The sequence below is a fragment of the Astatotilapia calliptera genome, chromosome 12 (genome assembly GCF_900246225.1).
Source record: "Astatotilapia calliptera chromosome 12, fAstCal1.2, whole genome shotgun sequence".
In the NCBI taxonomy this organism is placed as follows: Eukaryota; Metazoa; Chordata; class Actinopteri; order Cichliformes; family Cichlidae; genus Astatotilapia; species Astatotilapia calliptera.
The window spans coordinates 31,054,054-31,075,394 of NC_039313.1; the positions used below are offsets into that span (position 1 = coordinate 31,054,054).

Genomic DNA, 21,341 nt, shown 5'->3' on the forward strand with positions numbered 1-21,341 from the left:
CTCGCCCAACATCCCATCTCTCCGCCAAACACCTTTTCTGCACCACTGACCAGAAAATAAAACCATCTCCAGGTGGGGTGAAGGCTGAACCAGCATTCACAGAGATTCATGAGAGAAGCAAGGTTTAGGAAACAGCACGTCAAAGCAACCCTGACCAGACTATTTCAGAAGAAATTATCTGTACGCTATAATAATATTCAGCATATCTGATTCATTATTGGTTATAACAAAACACATTCACCTTCACAAGATGGTCACTATAAGATGAAATACATATATCTGATATCGTTTAATAAATTGTGGTCCTTTCTAACCTGTTTGAAAGTCTTGAAATCCATAAATAATTTAAGTTAGTACAGCACTTTGTTCCAATTCACATTGAGTTTCTTGCCGTGAGTTATTCTCCTGAAACTCTACAAGCGTTTCTTCAACACTGTAAAGTTTCAGTCGCAGGAACATTATTATTATTTGTTGTGCAGCAAATTAATTTTTTTTTTGATTTTTGAGCTTTTGGGAAATATTCTAAATTATAATGCAAACTTTAATTCATTTTAACTGGGTTTTGCTGTTAATCGAGCCCAGTACAATACAGCCTCTATAAAAGTACTCCTCCCTGCTTCACCAAGCTAGCCGCCTGCTGACCTCGATCTAGTGTAAGTAATATACTGAATGTGAACAAATGCCTCACATAATTCACCTGAAAGAAGCCAAATTATCCCATCAAAAGAAATTATTTATAACAACCTAAGAGGCAACAGGCACTATGATGTACTCAGCTTCAGTTACTTTATAACCATTCCTAATCATCTGTGTTTTTTCAAATACCAGCAATGAATAGCCTTCATTGGAGCAGAGGTTTCACCGTGACACATTTTTCTTACAACAGCTTGATACATCACTCTAGAATCAAGCATCCTGGTCACAGAGACAAACCTCTTCATGTCCATGTTCTTGTTACTGCTTCGTTTTACACCCATCAGCTCAGACATTTAGAGATCAGGGCGTCACCGGTGTTGGAAAGTAGCACTCCTGCTGCATGCTGTTTGCTTTGATTTGAAGCCCAGTTAAGCAAACCTGTTCTCCTGTCTTTTACTTTGCAGCAAGGGAGAAACAACAAGTTCCTCCAACTGTACCGACTTATCGTGACTGGACTAACATGCACTTACTCAGCACACCCATACACACACTTCAGGGCTCGATCTCTACATGGACGCCCATCAGACGCACCCCTTCCCAAGAAAAAAAAGAAAAGAAAAGAAAAAAGAAAAAAAGAACAAAAAAGAAAATACAATTAAAATAACATTAAAAAATAAAACTGCAAACGCACAATCAAAAACATGTTAACCATGAGTTTGGGCACACTGTTATAGCTAACATACAAGAAGCAAATTACAAAAACTGCCAATATCATTTTCCACTTAATAGCCACAATAAAAAACAGCCACTGTAAATATGGGGCAGGGGGACATGCTTCCTTAAAAAGATAGAGAAAAAACGATTTTCTTTAACTCTAAAAACCACTGGCATCAAGAATTCTGAATTATACAAATTACATATACAATTGCAAATGTGTAATAATAATTATAATAATAATCATAATAATAGAGTAATGATAATAGATTTTACTTAAAACTTTACATACTGTATTTCCAGTGCAGTGTTTATGTCACACAAGTGTGGATTCACAGGAGGACAAGAGGGTTGGTGTCACAAAAGACCACAGGAAGGAATCACACCCAGTGCTGAAAAACACCCCCACCCCCATCAAACACCCAGCGTGCCGGAGGGAAGAAGAGGAAGTCGTGAGGGATGAAGGACGCTGCTGCTGTTCGACGGTTGTCAGAAGGTGCGGTAGGACAGGTGACAAACAGGGGGCAGTAGTAGTAAAAGAAGAGATGCATGCTGGGAGGGGGTTGAGGCCGGGCGTCCAGTTTGTTGTTGGAGGACAAAGAGCTCCCAGACCACTACTGGACGTGTTCTTTCACCCCTTCCTCATCCTCCTCCTCTGCCTCCTCCTCTCTCCAGCAGAGCACTCCTGACAGATGAAACTACAGCACTTAACCCTGAGAAGGAAAAACAACAACAAAAACACCCTGAACATTAAATAATTACACAAATCAAAGTGTCACACACATACATAATTTAAAAAATGGCTTTAAAACACTGGTAAATGGATTTAGTGGATTCATAACAACTGTTAGTCGAATCGAGCTGGAATATTTTCCTCAGCTGTTTCTCACATGTAGCACACAACAGGAAATAGCCACTTCTGATGCATCTGCCCTGAATAATATATGGATATAGCACACAGGAGGCAGCACACACGATGCCCACGTGTTATTAGTGAATGCACCAGCCTGTTACTACTATTGCCACATTGATCCAATCGAACATCACATCACACTTTGTTCCAGGAAGCTGTGCAATTGAAAGGCGACTAACAAGCATGCACATCTTGCAGTTTCGACACAAGAATGTTTATAAATTTTAGGAGAATCAGGTTGGAATATTTTGTCCTTTCTCACATAATGTGTAGCCCACAGCAGGAATTAGCCTGCTTTGGATGTGTTCACACTAATGAAAATACTCCAGAGAGAGAGCTGCCTGGACAGAGCGTGCAGAAAGCAGCACACATCACACCACTGCAATTAGTTTGCACATCGGTAAATCTGATATGATGTGGATTCTCACATGCTTACCCTTTCTACTATTAAACAGTATAAACAATCAAAGAGAACAAACCAAAATGCACCCAAGGATTAAAAAAAAATCAGTCTGGTTATATAAAGAGCTGTTCATAGCAAACTGATTAAGGGTCTTTTTCTTTATTTCCAGTTGAAAATATACAGAGGTGGGTGCTGATATCAATTCACTTTGGCATAACAGGTTCAGCGTATAACAGGTGAGCAAAAAGCTCAGGAATACTTTGAGTACTCAATACTTTTCTTCTGCTCTTGGCTCTGCATTATTTCAAAGAGAGTGTCAATGAGAGCTGTGAGCATCTACTGTTTAAACTTTACGTTTATGAGGGGCAGCCAATCACAAGGAATTTGGCTTAGAGTAAGAGAAACAGCTTGATTCAGAGCCCAGGAGGTGCACCAAGATGCAGTTTTTAAAAAAAATCCTTTTTTAACTTAAACTATCAATCATGTAAAGGTACACTGGTAAGGTCCAAGAAAATACACATGGAACTGGAACAAATCCTTCTGCTTTCAGTTTACTCAGTCCATACCTTACTGGAGTGGCGCAGCTGGTGCGCCTGAGCAGTGGAAGTGGATGTTCTGCCACTTGCTGTCTCTGCGATGCCAGACACGAGTCTCCTCTGACTGGCTGGACCGCGGCCGACCCTGGCCGTCAACAAACTGAGTCAGGCGGATGTAGGCGATGCAGGCTGCATCCTCGCCGATCAGGTGCACATGGGGGTTCAGGATGGTGGTGTGGATCGGCTTGCTGTTCTTAGCCAAAACTGAAAGGATGATGAGGACAACGTCATCAAATACGATGGCACAACTACAATAATGACAGGACCAGTGTTACTACTGATGATTCAATTTAGTTATATCAATGGAAATTAATTCACAATACCAGGAAGCAGGAAAAAAGTAGGTAAACATACAAAAGCATATATTGTGTTACCAGTACACACTCATCCAAGTGTAAATGTAAGCGCTGCCGTGGAGCATTCGTCTGTATTAATCTCGGTTTGTGGTTTAGGCAAATATGCTTTTCATCAAATGTATCTATTAATCTTACGGTTCTCAAAGTAGAATCTGTGGAAATCCATTCCCTCTACCAGGTTGCCCAGGGCCTCCGGCTCAAATGAAGTCAGTCCAGGGTCGCAGATCTTACTGAAGAGCACACATGAGCGCATTTTAAAGATGCCAAACACTAACTTTAAACCACAGAAACTACCTAGTACATACAAAAAGAGACTCACGCGTATGCCTCAAAGTCTCCGTTGTTGATGGCCTCTATCAGCTGTTCGGTTATCTTGATAATTTCTTGCTTGCGTGCTGCAGTGAACATGTACGAGCAAAGGTTATTCAGAGGCAAACACAAGAGCCATCAATGTTAGCTCATTTAACTTCAGGTCATTTAAACACAGTTTTAACTCATTTACACCAAACAGATGCTCAGGCAAAGGCAGTTAGCGCACCAGCTACGCTAGAAAAACTGAGAAAATAAATCAATGAGCAAAATGTAGCAGCAGCAGGTTAATTCATACACGCCACAGAGACACATACAAGAGGCCGGGTGATCATGTGATCCTGGACACTGTCAAACACACCTTAACATGAGCACACACCAGGCTTCTCTTTACATCACCACAAACCGTGTCACCTATATATTTAAGGGCATAACAGTGAGTCAACACACACAGATCCTCTGTGCTGTTAGCGGTGCTCTCTGTGGAGCAGCACACAGGAGGTTAATAAGGCTCAGAAGTAAAGTGCATCACATTAAACACAAAGTACTTCACTCCATATACACCTGTTCGCACAATCAGAACACAAACTACCAAACAGGCGCCCTGTGAAATCCTAACACGTCATTTGATAAGGGCTCCTGACTGGATACCATGCGCAGGGTTGGGGTTTGGCTCACTAAGTACTCACTCTGGGAGGAAGACAGGGGAGGGCTGGAGGGGGTGTGAGGGGGAGGTGGGGAAGTGGTGTGTGCATGTGGAGGGGTAGGCCTGGCACTAGGTACCGGCGCCGGCACAGCATCGACTTCGGGCGCAGGGGCCGCCGGCGCCCTGCGAACGCTGCTTACCAGGTCTGTGAGCCGAGACACTGAGTGCAGTCCAGGCAAGATGGATGGATGGATGGATGGATGGGTGAAGGAGGAACGCATAGAAACAGATTAAAAACATTGTCAGAAGGTGGTAGAGACAAGGAGAAGAGAGGAATGAATAAACAAGGAAATCCCTTCAGGAACTATAGTTCACTATAACAGTACAGTGAACTTAAATTATGCAGAGTAATTTTACAGGTAATCATAGATAGACCATCATAGATCTGCAAGGTTTAGCTGCCTTTGTACGGCAAGATTACATATAAAGTCTTAAGAATGATTTATCATCAGTCTGACATGTTAAAGTGCACATTTATTTAAATAATTAATTAAATGTGTGAAATGTAAGAAAGCTCAAATTTAAAACAATGTAACACTGAACTAAAAACATGTCAGGATACAAAAGTAATACTATGTGATGATTATGCAATAAATATTGACATTTTTAAATTAAAAAACCCTATTTGCACTACATATATTTTGAGACTGCATTTTGAGGTCGCTTTAGACGGATAAGCTTTATTTATATCTCTCCTGCAACTATAAAGGTTATTTTTAAAACTGTTAAAGGGACTACAGAAATATCCAGAAAACAGCTGTGAAAAAACAGCATTTTTAATTCCTCCTCATCTTTCCCAAAATAGCACATGAAAATCAGATCAGTATCAGTGCATCTTTTCATGCATCATCTTGGCAATAAATGAGAGCAAGAGGAAGATGCTAACTTATACATATATTTCTCATTTAGTTTTCTCTGTCTGTTGTCGCTCTTTTCTACTTACTCTGCATGGGGACTACCGGGGTGTGTGGAGGGGAGGGGGCAGAGAGGGCAGAGGGAGGTGGAGTGTTGGCTCTCCCTTCTCCGTCAGCTACGGGCCCTGATCCCCTACGCACTGAGCCCAGCAGGTCAGCGAACTTTGCGGCAGCTGAATTTAGGAACGGAGGAACATGAGGAATGACACTTAAATGTAACCGCACGAATGAAAGTTTGTCTAGGAGAGCACTAAGACAAGCAGTCCTCTCAGACTAATGTGAAAAAAAAAAGATCTATATTTATTTACATGAATATATCAAATGACACATCATTTGATGTAGCGCTACGGTGCTGACTACATTATCAGAGCTCTTCAAGACAAAGTTAAACTCAAACAAAGACAGTGAAAGAAACATAAGACAGGGTTCATGCCAAGAACTGGAAAGCAGTCGCACTGTGTTGTTATTCCATGAACATCCAATTGAGGGAGACAAAGAGTTGTCCTAATCCTATGTGGTGTAGGTGGCACAAGGTGGGAGGAAGGGACGGTAGAGGAGCGATATGCTACAGAGCACTCTGGTGGTTTATAGAACTTTTCCCTTTTCTGTATTTAAGTTGTTAATTTCAGACTGATGCAGAAATAGAGACAAGGCTTTCTAAGTCAAGGCGTTGCAGGGATTTAGTGGCTCTACACAGCAGCAGATGCATGCTTTTAATATAAGCGAGGACTGTTTTTAATACAAGCAAAACACGCAGAAAGTGATTTAGTCAACTTTTTGAATGCGTTATAGGCATTTGGCGGCCATGCTGACTTACAGTGCACAGCAGCTGAGGAGCTGTGAGAGCTATCGGGTTGGGAGCTTGTGCTGGACTGCGCCTTAAGCGAGCTGTTGTCTAAGCTCTTCCCTAACACACACACACACACACACACACACACACACACACACACACACACACATATATATATATATATACATACATATATATATATATATATATATATAGTGACACCAATCACAAGAGAGATGAGAGCCATATTCATACTTTGCACACAAAAACAGAAATGTCCCAGTGAGGAACGGTTGGAACTACATATGAGATGGCATGAAGGGGGCAGATGAATGTGATGAGCGCAGTCTGTCTTTACTTTTTCAGAAAAATTACTGCTACTATTTGGCACAGCAGTCTGTCAATAGATTGAGCAAGAGGGAAAAAAAAAAAAAAAGAGGGAAAAAAAGCTTTTTTCTCGTTATCTCAGTTAATGACTCCATTTTGGCAGGATTTACAACTGCGGCTGCCGCTGCATGAGAGGTTTTACTGAGACTTCAATGGGAGTCTTGCCAGTAAGCAGAGGACGAATGATGACAACAGTGATGGCCATGATGATAATGAGAGAGAGTTGGATGTTACTCATTATCGCTTGTCTGTTTAATCAGCTGGCACGCGAACAACTCATTGACAAATAGAGGGAAAGAAAAGGCCCCTGCAGGGAAACAAGGAATTTGCTGCCACTGGAAGTACACCCACTCAAACACAATTACATGAAATTCACAGACCAACTATTAAACAATCCACACCTTCTGCAACAGTAATTTTGACATTTTTCTGTTATCACTAAAATTAGTTGTGCTAAGTACAGAAACCAAGTATAATGAGGGGAAACCAAGAAAAATCTGTCAGTGTGCAACCAACAGTAGGTGACTGACAAGCGATATCTCGGAAGTGCAGAGCATAAATATTCCAGCGATGGACAGTTAATTCAACAGATGTCAAATAAGAAGAATACTGGGATTATTAAATTAACACCCAATAACCCTTCAAATTCTAACACAAAAACATGTAAATTAATGACTGAAAACAGCAATCAGCCCTCAGAAAGCTGCATGCAACATATTCGCTTCTACAGACTTATTGAGGCTAACAAAACAGATATGTACTCAGATGCTCTGAAGGCCAGTGCAGGTGTTGGGTTACAAGCCAGCTGTCGAGCACTGACCTCACAAGAAGATCCTATAAAGCCAAGCGAGAGACAAACTACTCCAACCAAACACGCCACACTCACCTGGTTCTTGTAGTTTTCTCTGAGCAATCTGAGTGTTAGCTCCCTAAGAGCCCTCAAACTATTGCTATCCAAGGGTGGCGCTAGCCGAGCGGTTTGTCTTTAACACCTCTCCGGGAGCTCCGTCTCGGTTTCCTGCCACTGGTGCTAAGTTTAGACACCTCTCCCTTTAGCCCAGACTTCCATCCAAAGGTGTCCTAGCCCCCTCCACTTCTGCCAGAGGGGTGGGGTGGTGGCGCTCCAATTTAGAGTAGGGGGATGATGCAGGAAAAGTACAGTAGTATACAGTACTTCCTTTGTGCATAAAGTTTTTCCAGGCGATACAATGTTCTGTCAAGATGCCCTACCTTCATAACGTTTGTTTTAATGCTAACGTTTAGGCACATCATTTGACATTGGATGACAATTTGACTAAGGTGCAGTACAGAAACACTTCCAATCAGTTCACTGAAAGATTTCAGACAAATTAATCAAAGCGCCAAAAGACCAAATTGACTGGAACTGCATCAATTTTTTTTTTAAAAAAACTGATAGATTAAAAAGACTAAACCTGCACCCTTCTTGACAGCCAGCAGGGTGCTACACCTCTGTTTATAAAAAGAGTGACTGGAGAAATGTACGATAAAATTACTTCTCGCTTGATTTATGACTTCAATAAACACATTTCTACTGATTTTATGGTCTCAATAATAAATTTGTTTCATGTATCATTTAGTACAACACATTAATTGACTTCAGAGCCATCAAAGTAACATGAATCCTAAACTGCACACCTCTGTATGAACCGATCTCCTGACTCCAGGAGGATATCTGGATCAGGATCAATTTTTGATATTTCCTCTAGAACATCGAGATAATGTCTCCCAACTTTTCTTATTTCAACTTAATAGGTCTTTTTGAATATATGAAGAAAAGGTTAAATCTTCTTTTGAAAAACTTTTAGGATGCATTAACTCGAAACACTAATCACTCCCAACTTGGTGCTAAAATTTTAATTCAAATCCAGCAAGTTGGAGCAAGTTTTGTGCTGGCAAACGCCCTGATCACATCGCTTCCTTGGCAGAGGTAATAAGCAACTATAATAAAAGCATTTGGAGTACTGTTTCCAACATTTTTTTTCTACGAGACCTACATGATGGCTCTTCTGTGGTTGCTAGGGAATTTGTGACATAGCAGCAAAACCTCTGTAGGGAGGAGGAGGAGGACGATGAGGAGGAGGAGATGGAAGCGCACATCCTGTTCTGTATGCTTGGCACCAAAATGAGACATTCATGACCCGATTTAGATGCATTGTACTCAGCTGAGATGTGGAGAACAGGGGTGTTTGAGTGTGTTGGTATAGATAAGCTGAAATTATGCTTTCACAGTAACACAAGAGAAAAACACACACCGAGTGGACACAAAAGGCTAGACACAAAAACACTTTGTGGAGTTATTTGCTGATATGTGTGATACGCCTTTGAAAGAGTGTTTTTTTCCTCTCTCGCAACACTAGCCAAGTGACACACGCACACACAGCCACAACTACACAGCTCCAAAAGCTGACACCCCACACAGGCATGTTGGTATTTAAGGGGTGTGTGCTCCTCAGTATTAAGATTTCAGCCAAACACTTTTGAGCCAAACCACAACAGCATTACAAGGCCTCTTACATTTCACAGCCCTCGTCTCACATCTCAAACACACAAAATCATAACCATACATGTCTTCGTTATAGAGCTCCGTGAGGAATCAGTAAGAGGTTAGACGTGAGCCAGATGACTAAATTAGAGCTCATCTACTGCATGTGCACCACACATGATGTGCATCTAGGACTCTTTTTAAACAATAACCCTTTTAGTACATATAGCATGTGCTGCTCAGCCTTCTGCAAAGCAACAGAATTTTAAATAAATCCAGTCATTACGCTCTTCATTCCACTCGAAGCCACTATGAAGACAAAGCCGGTCGCATGAGAGTTTGTCAGCAGTTGGCATCAAAAAAAAAAAATTTCTGCCCCAAGGCTCGTGATAACACAGTCTAATAAACAAGAGAAGCTCATGCAAAGCAGAGCATGTAAGTATTAAGAGCCTCCCTAGACCCTCAGTACATTTGACTGTAATTTTTAAGCTTTTAAAAATTGTAGCAATTTCATAAAGAGGCATTCATTCAGGTACAATTATGTCAGTAACAAAGAGCAGCTTTCACCGCAAGGAGAATCCATTTTCCCAGCAACTAAAGAGCAATAACAGAGCCTGTCAAAATCCACCATTATAAAGCTGAGAACTTAACAACTGAAAGGCAATCAGCCAAATCTCCAACATATTCCATTAAAGTGCGCTGTCACACGGTTGTCATCGACTTGTAATGAACAGTTTTAGTGTTTCTGTTGTTTAAAAACTTACTTTTCTGGCTCCTGAAATTTTTGATTACTAGATGCACATTAAGTTCAGCTGTCACACAAGTTGTTCACTGACTGACTGCAGTGACAAACAAAAGCCTGGAAATGTCAAGTGATGATCCAAAACTGGTCAAGACCCCTGGAGTGTTGTGACTTTTCATTCGGAGCAAACAGCTTCTCCTTTTATTTGCAGTCTTACCTTTCACATCTTCGTCCTCCACAGTGGTGTTGCTGCTGTCCGACGATTCCTGGAGATCAGAGATAAACAGTTAGCTAAGGTTCGGCCATGACAGGGCACACATTCGCGCTGAATGCACATGAAGAGGGACGTCACAAGAAGGGCAATGAGACTTGATGTACACAGACACAAGACTGGCCAGCAGGGGGCACCCTATGTTGCCATGTCATGTCTTTACAAACCCAAAACAGCGTAAAATACACCAAGACCAGTTACTTACTGTGGATTTAGTTCATAAGCAAAACACAAAATCAAACTGCAAATACGTTAGTTACTATCATCCAGCCTTTGTAACTATTATTTGTTTACTTATTTTTGCATTAACAATTCAAAAACTTAAAAGTGTCAGTCTATATTTAACCTTTTTACACTCAAACCTCTTTTCTTCTACTCATGCAGCTTCGTCCTATCTGTGTACTGCACCAAGTGGACAAATGATGCCTTTGCTTCAGTGGGAGCACTTATATCATGCTAAAACTGACAGAAACTGCTTTCCATTTCAATAACGCTAGTAGACAGAACAGATTCTCACAGGGCGATATGTTGTCATCTTAATCAGGGGCTGCATCCCTCAAATCTAATCATCTACCCGTCTGCCTGCTTGCCTGCCTGGCTGGCTGTCTCCCTCTTCTTAGGCTTTTGCCAGAGGAGGAGTTTCTCATTTCCAATTAGAAGATTAAATGGGCCTAAATTCCCCTGCATGAAGAGTTGAGAGACTCTGTGACCTCATTAGAAGCATGCACGTGTGCTAACAGCCTCACGAGCACAAAGCACCAAAGTGGTTTCATACATAGCCTTTTAAAGAGCAGCTGGTGGCCTGACCGGAGAGGAAGAGCGAAAAGAAAAACTGTTTTCATGTGAATGCGAAGGAAAGAAGTGTGGAAAGGATTGTCAACTATTTGAAATATAAGTAAAAGTGTGATTACGTCTACAGTTTGTTTTCTTTGGTTTGAATCATTGAGATGTTTCCTGTAACATTCTGCATCTTATTCATTTTGTTTGACCCTCCTTTGAAAACTATTCATTGTGTAAATATGGTGAATTTATTTTCTTTGTTCTTTTATGCGACATTCATTTCTCGGGTCACATATTGAAGCCTCGCATTTACTTGATCTCGACTCCTCTTTATTGTTGCCTCACAAAGTCCAGAATCTATCAAACTTAACTTACCAGATGGACAGAGCTGAGTGAGTAAGTGCTAAAGAGGTCAAGTGTGCTTCTTTAAACCAGGCGGGTGTGAAAACATAAACTGCACTGAAGACTAATCTTCCACATACTTTCATCGCCTTCCTGCATAGCCTCTGTTTGAGCTTGGAGAGTGAGAATTCAAAGTCATGTACTGTATTTCACACATATAACTGACCCACAATCAAAAGATCACTGCGCTTTATTAAAAAACATGAATATCTCTTTCAAACAAAGTTCTGCTACTTCTCACTTTGGGTATAACAACTCGGGAAAAACACCTCAGTCATGCCTATGAGGAAGTGATCTTACTGCAAAGGCATGCATGTTCATGCACAAGCTATAAACACATACACATTCACACTGGTTACACCAGCAACTTTTAAGAGATTATATGACAGTAAGAGAGGGTACAACGAGACACCATCAGTCAGTATAATGCAAATAAAAAGTTTTACCTATATCATATATATAAATAAATTACAATGCTGAATGCTGAATATAACAGTCTTAAAGATCCAGAGACACCAGTCTCAGGTTCCATTCATTGGCTAAAATATAACATCTGAGCTCAAACATGACATCTAAGCTTATAAGGACTGCCACTATTCTCACTTGAATAGACATTAAGTATAGTTAGAATTCCCTTAATCCTAATACATGTGTGTGTTGAGGTCCCCCTTGGTGGCAGACTAACACAAGTTTGGTTGTTGGGGTAAACAACATTCGCTACCTAGCACCTGTTCCCTTCAGACAGACTTTTATCTGAGATTAATATTTAGTTACACACATAGACAAGTGCACAAAGCCATGTTGCACTCGCACAGATGCAGCATGAAAAAAAATATCAAAGGAGAGGAGAAGGTAAGGAAGAGGAGGAGAATGACAGAGCAGGAGAAAGAAGAGGTCTGGACTGGGGAATGACGTATACCTTTGTCCTGTCCACCGGATTATGGATGACAGTTGTCTGAGGTTCCTGGAGGAAGAGGAAAATGAGGAGGGGAGATGAAGGAAGATGAAATAAAAGAGAGCAAGTAAAGAAAAAGTGGAAGAGAAAGAGAGGGAGGGAAAGGAAGAGAGCAGAATTTGACATAAACGTAAATATAAATGAACCAAGTGTACCAGAAAGAGTGACATGAATGTTGTATGAAGAGAAAGTGCTTGTTAAGGATGGCAGAAAAGAGGGGGAGAATCCTCCAAAGTCATAGAGTGGGTGGATGAACTGAAGACTGTAATTTGGAGTCAGTTCTGTTGCCTGTACACACACACACACACACACACACGCACACGCACACGCGCACACACACACACACACACACACACACACACACACACACACACACACACACACACACACACACACACACACACACATTAATCTGCAATGGGCACATCAGTGCTCACGCAATTTCACACACACAGTGTTTTTTTGCATCACTTCAGAGGACATTACACTGACTGTTCTTCTTTTCCTGAAGACTTGACCCACACTGCGCCCCAACTACTGCGACCATCATTTTATCCTACATCCTTACACTAAAATCTAATGACCTGTTTTTTAAAATCTCAAAACGGAGGCGAGTCCCCGTAATATAAACAGCTCTACATATGTCCCCACAACATAAGTAATACAAGTGCAAATACACACATACACGGAGTAAGTACACAGCCTAAGGGAAGAGATGGCATGAAGTTGCACTCAAAGCTGTGACATCTTTTTGAACTTTAACTTATCTAGGCTTTTGTTTACATGGGTACTCCTTATTTCTGCACCACCTTGCTGTGCATGCATAATTTCAAACTGCTTTCTATGCCTGAAAAGATGGAAATGCATGCCAAAACACAGAAATAGCAAATCGAAAGGGACAAAGGAATAATGACAAAAAAAATCAGCCAGCTCATACAATATGCATAAAATATAATGTGACAGATTAAAAGAAAATGGCCTCAACATCTTGCAAAACATTGGCATACCCAGCAGAAAGACTCAGATGCCCCACAAGATGAAAAACGGGTCATTCTGTTCTTTCACACTCGTCTCAACAGAAACGGCGATCACTGCCGGGCAGACGCTGGCATCATTTCAGGGTCCTTTTTGAAATGGAATTTAATCAGAAACAGCTATTGTTGTTCAGGACTATGTGCAAAGAAATGGCTCAATCACTCAACAGGATTAGCCATATAACAATTTGTCATGCTAATTTTGCTGCTACCAACACTAAACTTCATGCTGAAACTAAGCTGTCTCTTAAAGTACAGCAAGGTAGTGGTTCCCAAGTTTTATCTTTTATCTGACATACCCCCAAACCCTGTCAGGCAGACCCAAACCACTCTCACCTCACCAGTTACTCAAAGCATTTAGCTTACCATTTCTGAATGATGACCATTTAGGTATAGGCATAGTCTCCATTTAAACACTACTCATTATGTGCAGGGACCACTTCCAATCGCTTATTTTAGCTAACAATTTCAATGTATACTTTTAATCTAGCAATTTTACTTATTAATTTATACTTTTGGCTATTTTAACCATTTTGCTTGTAGTTACGTCTAGCTAATGAATTGCAACTTTTTATCAATCATTTCAGCAAACTAGTTCAGTATATTTCTACATACTCTATATAGAATTAAGTTTAACTGCTTGCCATACAGTTTCCTTATAAACAATCATTCATTACTATATATTTTTCCATTTTCTAATTTGCAATTTCAGTAATTTATCTGGACTATTTTCTATTATTTCATCTGGTAATTAATAAAATTCGCAATTACTTTATTTGAATCCATGAAAGTGCTTTTATCTAGAGTCTCACTTTCTGCTGTTTATCAATGCTATCTTCTGATAAAAGCTGTTCAAATCCACCAAAAAACAAAAAACCCTAAATTACACTGCAATTTTGTTTTGTTTTTCATATTCACTGTGCAATTCTGTCCACGTACCACCTCGATACTGCAGAAGTATCTCCTTTAGCACTTGTACTGCAGCTTGCAAATCACCACATGAGGTACAAAGCTGTACTCTTTCTTTGCCACTTTTTGCTATAACAGTTATAGTTTTACCACATTTACACCAGTACTTGACCTTTGTCTTGAAACCCTCAAAGGCTTGCCTCCTCTCAAGTTCACACAGTAGCCACTGATTGCTGATGACTCAGACTGGAGACAGAGATATTTTCTCCCTCTACTAGGAGCTGTCACTCGATGTAGAATATCCTGTGTAGCCCCCCCGCCAGGAAGTGACACCTCTGTGATGACCAATCATCAGCTGTCTCCCTGGTGATGATAGTGGTGTTGTCAAGGCAACCATCTCCTAGGGCAACAGACACCGGTGGCAACGTGGGACAAGACGATGAGTGAGAACAAAGTACCTGGGGTTTGCAGATTAGGGGGGGGGGAACACGTGCTGATGGCATCATCAGATGGGGGAAGGGTTCGATGGTGACACGTCCCTGTTGACCCCACATTAACACTGATGCTTTACTAGGGATGCTTTTGCTGTGCAGCTAATTAAATGATTTCCCCTTTTTCACTCTAGATGGAATTCATTTAAACAAAGCACTAATGTATTCATATATATAAACATATATTCATGTGGATTTACTACCACCTGCCTACTGCTTCCAGGTGGGAAGAATGTCAGTCCCCTGCTGTAATTAAGGAGACAATGCACCAAATGGCTGAACACAAACTAGATGAAGTCCCTGGTAACAGTGCGATTATTGCAGCCGCCCTCCTACTTTCTATTCCCTTCAAGGATCAGCAATAAACACCTGTCCTCCATGCTTGAACCCACACTACCACAAAGACTTTGAAACACGTAAATGTGAACTTCCATTCAAACCCTGAATGTGAGTCATTGTACATGTGCCAAGCAGAGTGCTAAAGTTAGCATCACATGTAGTCAAACAGAAACACACACATTGGCAAAAAGAAAAACGTTCTGTTGTGGAAAAAAAAAAAAAAAAGCTCATATAGCTACACATGATGCTAAATGGAACTGGCTCACTTACTGCTGTGTTATATACAGTGGGATGCAAAAGTTTGGGCAACCTTGTTAATAGACATTATTTTCCTGTATAAATCGTTGGTTGTTACAATAAAAAATGTCAGTTAAATATATCGTATAGGAGAAACACACAGTGATATTTGAGAAGTGAAATGAAGTTTATTGGATTTACAGAAAGTGTGCAATAATTGTTTAAACAAAATTTTGGCACTGTTGTCATTTTATTGATTCTAAAACCTTTAGAACTAATTATTGGACCTAAAATTGGCTTGGTAAGCTCAGTGACCCCTGACCTACATACACAGGTGAATCCAATAATGAGAAAGAGTATTTAAAGGGGACAATTGTAAGTTTCCCTCCTCTTTTAATTTTCTCTGAAGAGTAGCAACATGGGGGGGGGGGGGGGGGGGGGGGGGGGGGGGGTCTCAAAACAACTCTTCATTCTGGAATAAGGTGCTGTGGACTGATGAAACTAAAATAGAGTTATTTGGGCATAACAAGGGTGTTATGCATAAAGGAAAAAGAACACAGCATTCCAAGAAAAACATCTACAGTGAAATATGGTGGTGGCTCCATCATGCTGTGGGGCTGTGTGGCCAGTGCAGGGACTGGGAATCTTGTCAAAGTTGAGGGACACATGGATTCCACTCAGTATCAGCAGATTCTGGAGACCAATGTCCAGGAATCAGTGACAAAGCTGAAGCTGCGCCGGGGCTGGATCTTTCAACAAGACAACGACCCGAAAAACAGCTCAAAATCCACCAAGGCATTCATGCAGAGGAACAAGTACAACGTTCTGGAATGGCCATCTTAGTCCACAGACCTGAATATTATTGAAAATCTGTGGTGTGAGTTAAAGAGAGCTGTCCATGCTCGGAAGCCATCAAACCTGAATGAACTAGAGATGTTTTGTAAAGAGGAATGGTCCAAAATACCTTGAACCACAATTCAGACTCTCATTGGAAGCTACAGGAAGCGTTTAGAGGCTGTAATTTCTGCCAATGGCGGATCTACTAAATATCGATTTCATTTCTTTTTTTGTGGTGCCCAAATTTATGCACCTGCCTGATTTTGTTTAAACAATTATTGCACACTTTCTATAAATCCAATAAACTTCATTTCACTTCTCAAATGTCACTGTGTGTGTCTCCTATATGATATATTTAACTGACATTTTTTATTGTAACAACCAACAATTTATACAGGAAAATAATGTCTATTAACAAGGTTGCCCAAACCTTTGCATCCTACTGTATCTACTTTGGTGAGATTACTAGAGTGCCCTCTAGAACATAAAGCCAAACTGCTGCCCTGTGTATATATAGTAATCAGAACAATAAAGATTCCCAAAGGGAAACTAGAACTCCCCATTTCTGTTCCATAAGAAAACCTCACTCGCAATATCGCTGAATTTTCCCAACTATTTGACAATGGACTTAACATCATTTTTTGACATAAAAGACAAATCCATAGGCAAGAGAGTAGCTGGATTTAGTTCAAACATGTTTTTTCTAACAAGCTGACAAACAAGACTGAATACTGTGGGCCTTTTTAGCTTACAGGTTTTTATTCCAAAACATCAGCCAATTTTACAGAGGAATTCTCTAAAATCCACGGGTGGAATTTTTTTCGCTGGAAGGACAATCTGCAGACCTTTGGACTGACACGGTGGGGGACAGCTTCAATACAGGAGGAAGGGGGTAAATCGCAGTGACAGTCCCTGCAGGCACTGGTTGTCTATTTGTCTTTGGCAAACTTACACTGACAGAGAAAACAACATGGCGGTAGACTATCAACCCGAGTCCAAGTCACAAAGCATTCCCAACTGCCGTGGGAAAATGCTTCCTGACACGACTGCTGGTTTACGACCTACCCGACTGCTTTGGCCATCTCAGTGGCTCGATAAAGACCAAACAAAACCAACAAGAATGGACAGAAAAGAAAAACACACAAAGGTGAAGGAAAAGGTGTGGGATAGGGTGAAGGTAAGGGTCTTAAAAGACATAAGGGCGGCGGGAAGTCGGGCACACACAAACACACAGGTGAAGGGCGGGTTAGGAGATAAATACCAGAGCGGGTGAAGGGATGTTTCCTTTGGGGCTGGTGACTATGCTGTTTTTGGTGCTGTTTGTCTGGGGCTGTGCAGGAAAGGAAAGGAAAGGTAAGGAAAAGGAGGAGACACAACAAGAGTGTTAACAACAGCAAGAGGTGGGCTTGTGAGTGTGTGTCCATGCTTGTGCTCGTGTGTTTTTGGAATTAGCACATATATGTCTCTTTGACAGAATCAACTTTGAGGGTCTCACCTTAGTGGCTCTCATGTAAGGTAAAGAGTTAGGATTTGTCTTTTCATTCAGTAAAAACTCAATGCAACATTTTGATATTCATCGTTCAGAATTTATCTGCTGTTCTGTGTTACATTTATTTAATTTGTACCGTGCGGATCAGAGCAAAGTAGTAGGATATATGTAGGTGTGCATCCCAGTGAGGCCTGAAGGTGGCAGGCAGACGCAGCAACTGTGAAGGGATTATCCTAAAACGTTCACTCTCAAGACTGATCTGTAATTCTCAGGTGACACCACGGGCTGAGGGGTACTCTGACATCATCGTGATGTCACAAGTGACTTCCCCTGCTTGGGATTCCACATCAAGACGTGCCGTTTGGCCGTAGTGAATCACCTTTAGAAGCCTGGATGAAATGCTCTTTTGAAGATCAAACATCAAAGAGCGGCCGGCTCTTTGGAGCGTAGATTGATCTAAATTATTTTTGCATTGAATCTACATTACATTTGTAATCCTGCTGGGGGGGAAATATCCAGTTTAAACCCTACAAAGGATCAAGCCCTGGGTGTGACAGTGAATAAGCTACAATTACGTCAATGGTAATTATGTGAGTTGATACAGTAAAATGCAAGCAATCTTGCTTGTAAGTGAAATTTCAAGAGGTCTTAAGTAATCAGGAGGATTACCTAATCCCCTATTAAGACTTGGCTAAGATATGGCATGATGTTGGTGTGCTGCCAAGCTAGTGAATGATTCCACCTAACATTAATTAGATAAGCACAATATATGAGAATTTAAAAGTGCACATTTTTAAACAAGCCCAGAAGATTCAATAAAACAAAATGTTTGGTAATCTTGGTGCTGCAGCAGTGCTGAATCAGAGTGACTGTAATGGTGACTCTTTAACACTGACTTTCAAGATGGAAAGATGAAGACTGATGTGTGTGTGGTTGTGGGTGTGTATGTTTACCATAATATGAATTTTTTAAGCCACTGGGCTTACTCAGAGGAGACGAGAGGAGAGGAGAGGAGAGGAGAGAGAAGAGGAGAGGATGCCAGCACACATATGGTGCGAAAACACCACATAATGCAAGCACGCACTAAACAGCAAGTAAAAGCTGGTGTTAGCTGACAATAAGCTGACATATAGAAATTTTAAGCACCCATACAGTAACCCACACACAGCCACTCCCAAACAAATCTCCACACTCACACACAAATTACACCAAACAAAGTGGCTGTCACTCCGCTGCCTTTGTGACGATGAAATGCATTCCTCAAAGCAACGATACCATCGTGAGCCGTCTTAGTCAGAGCGTGTTTGCAGTATCAACTCGGGGCCTTAGCATTTACGTCATGTGTGTTTGTGGAGAGAAAACTGCTAACACTTCAGGGAGGCATTGAAAGAAAAAAAAGAAAAAAAAAAGAAGGAATGATGACAGCAGTGCTACGGCTCGCCAGTTGTGGAGACGACTGCCAATCATTGTCATCTTGAAAGCAAAATGTCCATTAGATAATTTCTAAATTATGAAACAGAACACCGGACATCAGGAGTGATCACAGACAATTATAACCATAGATGAGGGTTAAAAGGGGGTTAAAGTATCCACACGAGGTTTCCAGGATGGGTACAGGAAGAACAAAGGAGGGAAAGGTGCAGAAGAGATGACAAGTGTGGTAAAGGATGAGCCAGATCAGAAGATCAGAGAGGGAAAAAAAGGTTCCTTCTGCGTAACGGCAGGGCAAGAAGTTAGGGGTCAGAAATAAGTGAACTGAAACTAGTAATTCTGTGTGGTTTAATATTCTTATGCAAATTCCTGTTTCATTTTAAATCCTCCAAGTATGACACTGAACATGTAGGGTACATGGACCATTCACAGAGTGTATGTGCCCTAGATCAGACTTTTGTACTGCATGTACTGCATGTTGTGTTTAGTCAGGCAAAGCCAGGCTGTTGTTTTGTGATCGTGTCTTCAGCGTTTGGATGCAGTACTGTGCTATAAACCTGCTTTTTTTCTCCCAAGTTTGTTTAAAACAAATAAGTAAACATCTAAACGCTACCTAAGACTGTCTAAAGTCAAGCTGGTACTGACAAAATAAGTGCACATGCTGGAGTCATTTCCAGTATACCAGAAGCTTAATTTAAAAACTGGAACACTTTTTGACCCATTTCTGTGTAAAAGGAACATGCGCGCCTTGCTTAAAAGTAAAAGACTGGTCTATTTTTACATTTGCAGAGGAGAACTCAGTGGCATATGTGAACCACATACTGTATATTCTGCTCAAGCCTCATATAGCAATGTTCACAGGTTAATGTGGCAGTAAATACATTGATACACTGTGAGTAGTACACTGGAAAAATTGCACACTAATGTTTATCTACAGTAAAGTATGCTGAGCCGCTGCAATGGCCAATTCTGATGCACATGCATGTTGGCCTCTGCAAACACCGTGGGTAACGAGTCAAGTGAGGAGTTGATTTCCCGTTTACAGCCTGTAACAGCGAAAGAGAACCGAGCCACAGCAATCAATGACCTAGCCTACTGTAATCAGTAATTACTGGACATTAGTGCATGAATATCAGCTGAACAGTATTAGGTTCTGATATTTGCCTGGTTCTTTATTCATTTGTAATCCTATTATAGTTTTTTTCCCTAAGTTGTTTTTGAATAGATGGAAGTATAGCTAACAGGAACAGTAGGTTAATAAGAGTCCTGAGCTAACTTAACTCCGGAGCCTCGTGGGGAGTCACCTTAGGCCAGGTGGGCTGCTGGGCTTGTAACACACTGGATGAAACTCTTATTAAACAATATTTAATATTCAACATGTTTTGTATGGAATTTCATATGCTGCCCGGCTGCTGCAGCATCTGCTCTGTGAATGGTCAGCATAGGTTACAGATTCAGCGTAGTAGGTGAAAACTATAGCGTTCTTAGAGGTGGAGGATTAAATAATTATACTTTTACTCTTGTTTGAAGTATGCACCTTGTTAAACTCAAGGGCTCTGTCTCAAAACTACAAGTACTGGCTCCGTTCTAAAAGTGTGTGCCTGACAGATCTGGAGCAACATCCCTGGAGTAACTCTGATGGAACTAAAACACCCTGCTTCCATTACGTTTTCAGAGTATTCTCGTGACGCCGTACTTTGCAACGATCATCCCGGCCTGTCAATCAAGCGAGTGAGACCATTGCTGTGACTTGTGCCTGGTTTTTTCTGTCAATGAAATATAACTTTCTGTATACGCTGTCATTTTCTTTATGTGACATGGCAGCTGTTGCCGCTCAGAAGCTACTCAGCCTCTGTAGTTCCTAACAAGGTGCTGCTGTTGCCGTCATGTAAAATGCATTACCTCGTGTACACCAGAGCATTTTTAACAAGAAGTGCCTACATGACATCTGACTGCTGTTGAATAAAAATGATTTATGAATCGGCACCCACTGTGCCACAGAATAATAAGTTAGTGAAGGAAGGGAGTCTCAAATCTATTACACAGAAGGAAGAAAGGAGACCATAAGGGATGGAACAAAAAAAGAAGTGACATGGCAAAATGCATAAATAGCATGCTCACCATATACTGGACAGTAGAGCTGGACTTGCGTTTCTGTCCTCAGGCAATTGATGGATGAATTTATTGATGGATGAGC

The 21,341-nt window shown here is 41.0% G+C and overlaps 1 protein-coding gene across 38 annotated transcripts in view; it reads right to left on the reverse strand.

Annotated features, from left to right (window-relative positions):
- Window positions 1–1,285: 1,285 nt before the first annotated feature.
- Window positions 1,286–21,341, reverse strand: part of camk2b1 (calcium/calmodulin-dependent protein kinase (CaM kinase) II beta 1) — a 73,928-nt gene continuing 53,872 nt past the window's right edge. For 6 of the 38 annotated variants that reach the window (XM_026186684.1, XM_026186682.1, XM_026186674.1 and 3 more), the window contains 10 exons: window positions 17,486–17,554; window positions 12,342–12,386; window positions 10,187–10,235; window positions 6,365–6,454; window positions 5,577–5,720; window positions 4,617–4,793; window positions 3,938–4,013; window positions 3,754–3,848; window positions 3,233–3,466; window positions 1,286–2,063 (listed from right to left, as the gene is read on the reverse strand). In XM_026186684.1, coding sequence (XP_026042469.1) covers window positions 3,234–3,466; window positions 3,754–3,848; window positions 3,938–4,013; window positions 4,617–4,793; window positions 5,577–5,720; window positions 6,365–6,454; window positions 10,187–10,235; window positions 12,342–12,386; window positions 17,486–17,554 — 978 coding nt within the window. In that variant the 3' untranslated portion in view covers window positions 1,286–2,063; window position 3,233. Of the gene's footprint in view, window positions 2,064–3,232; window positions 3,467–3,753; window positions 3,849–3,937; window positions 4,014–4,616; window positions 4,794–5,576; window positions 5,721–6,364; window positions 6,455–10,186; window positions 10,236–12,341; window positions 12,387–17,485; window positions 17,555–21,265; window positions 21,299–21,341 lie in introns of all 38 variants that reach the window. The other 32 variants (XM_026186702.1, XM_026186700.1, XM_026186695.1 and 29 more) reach the window with 14 other exon arrangements.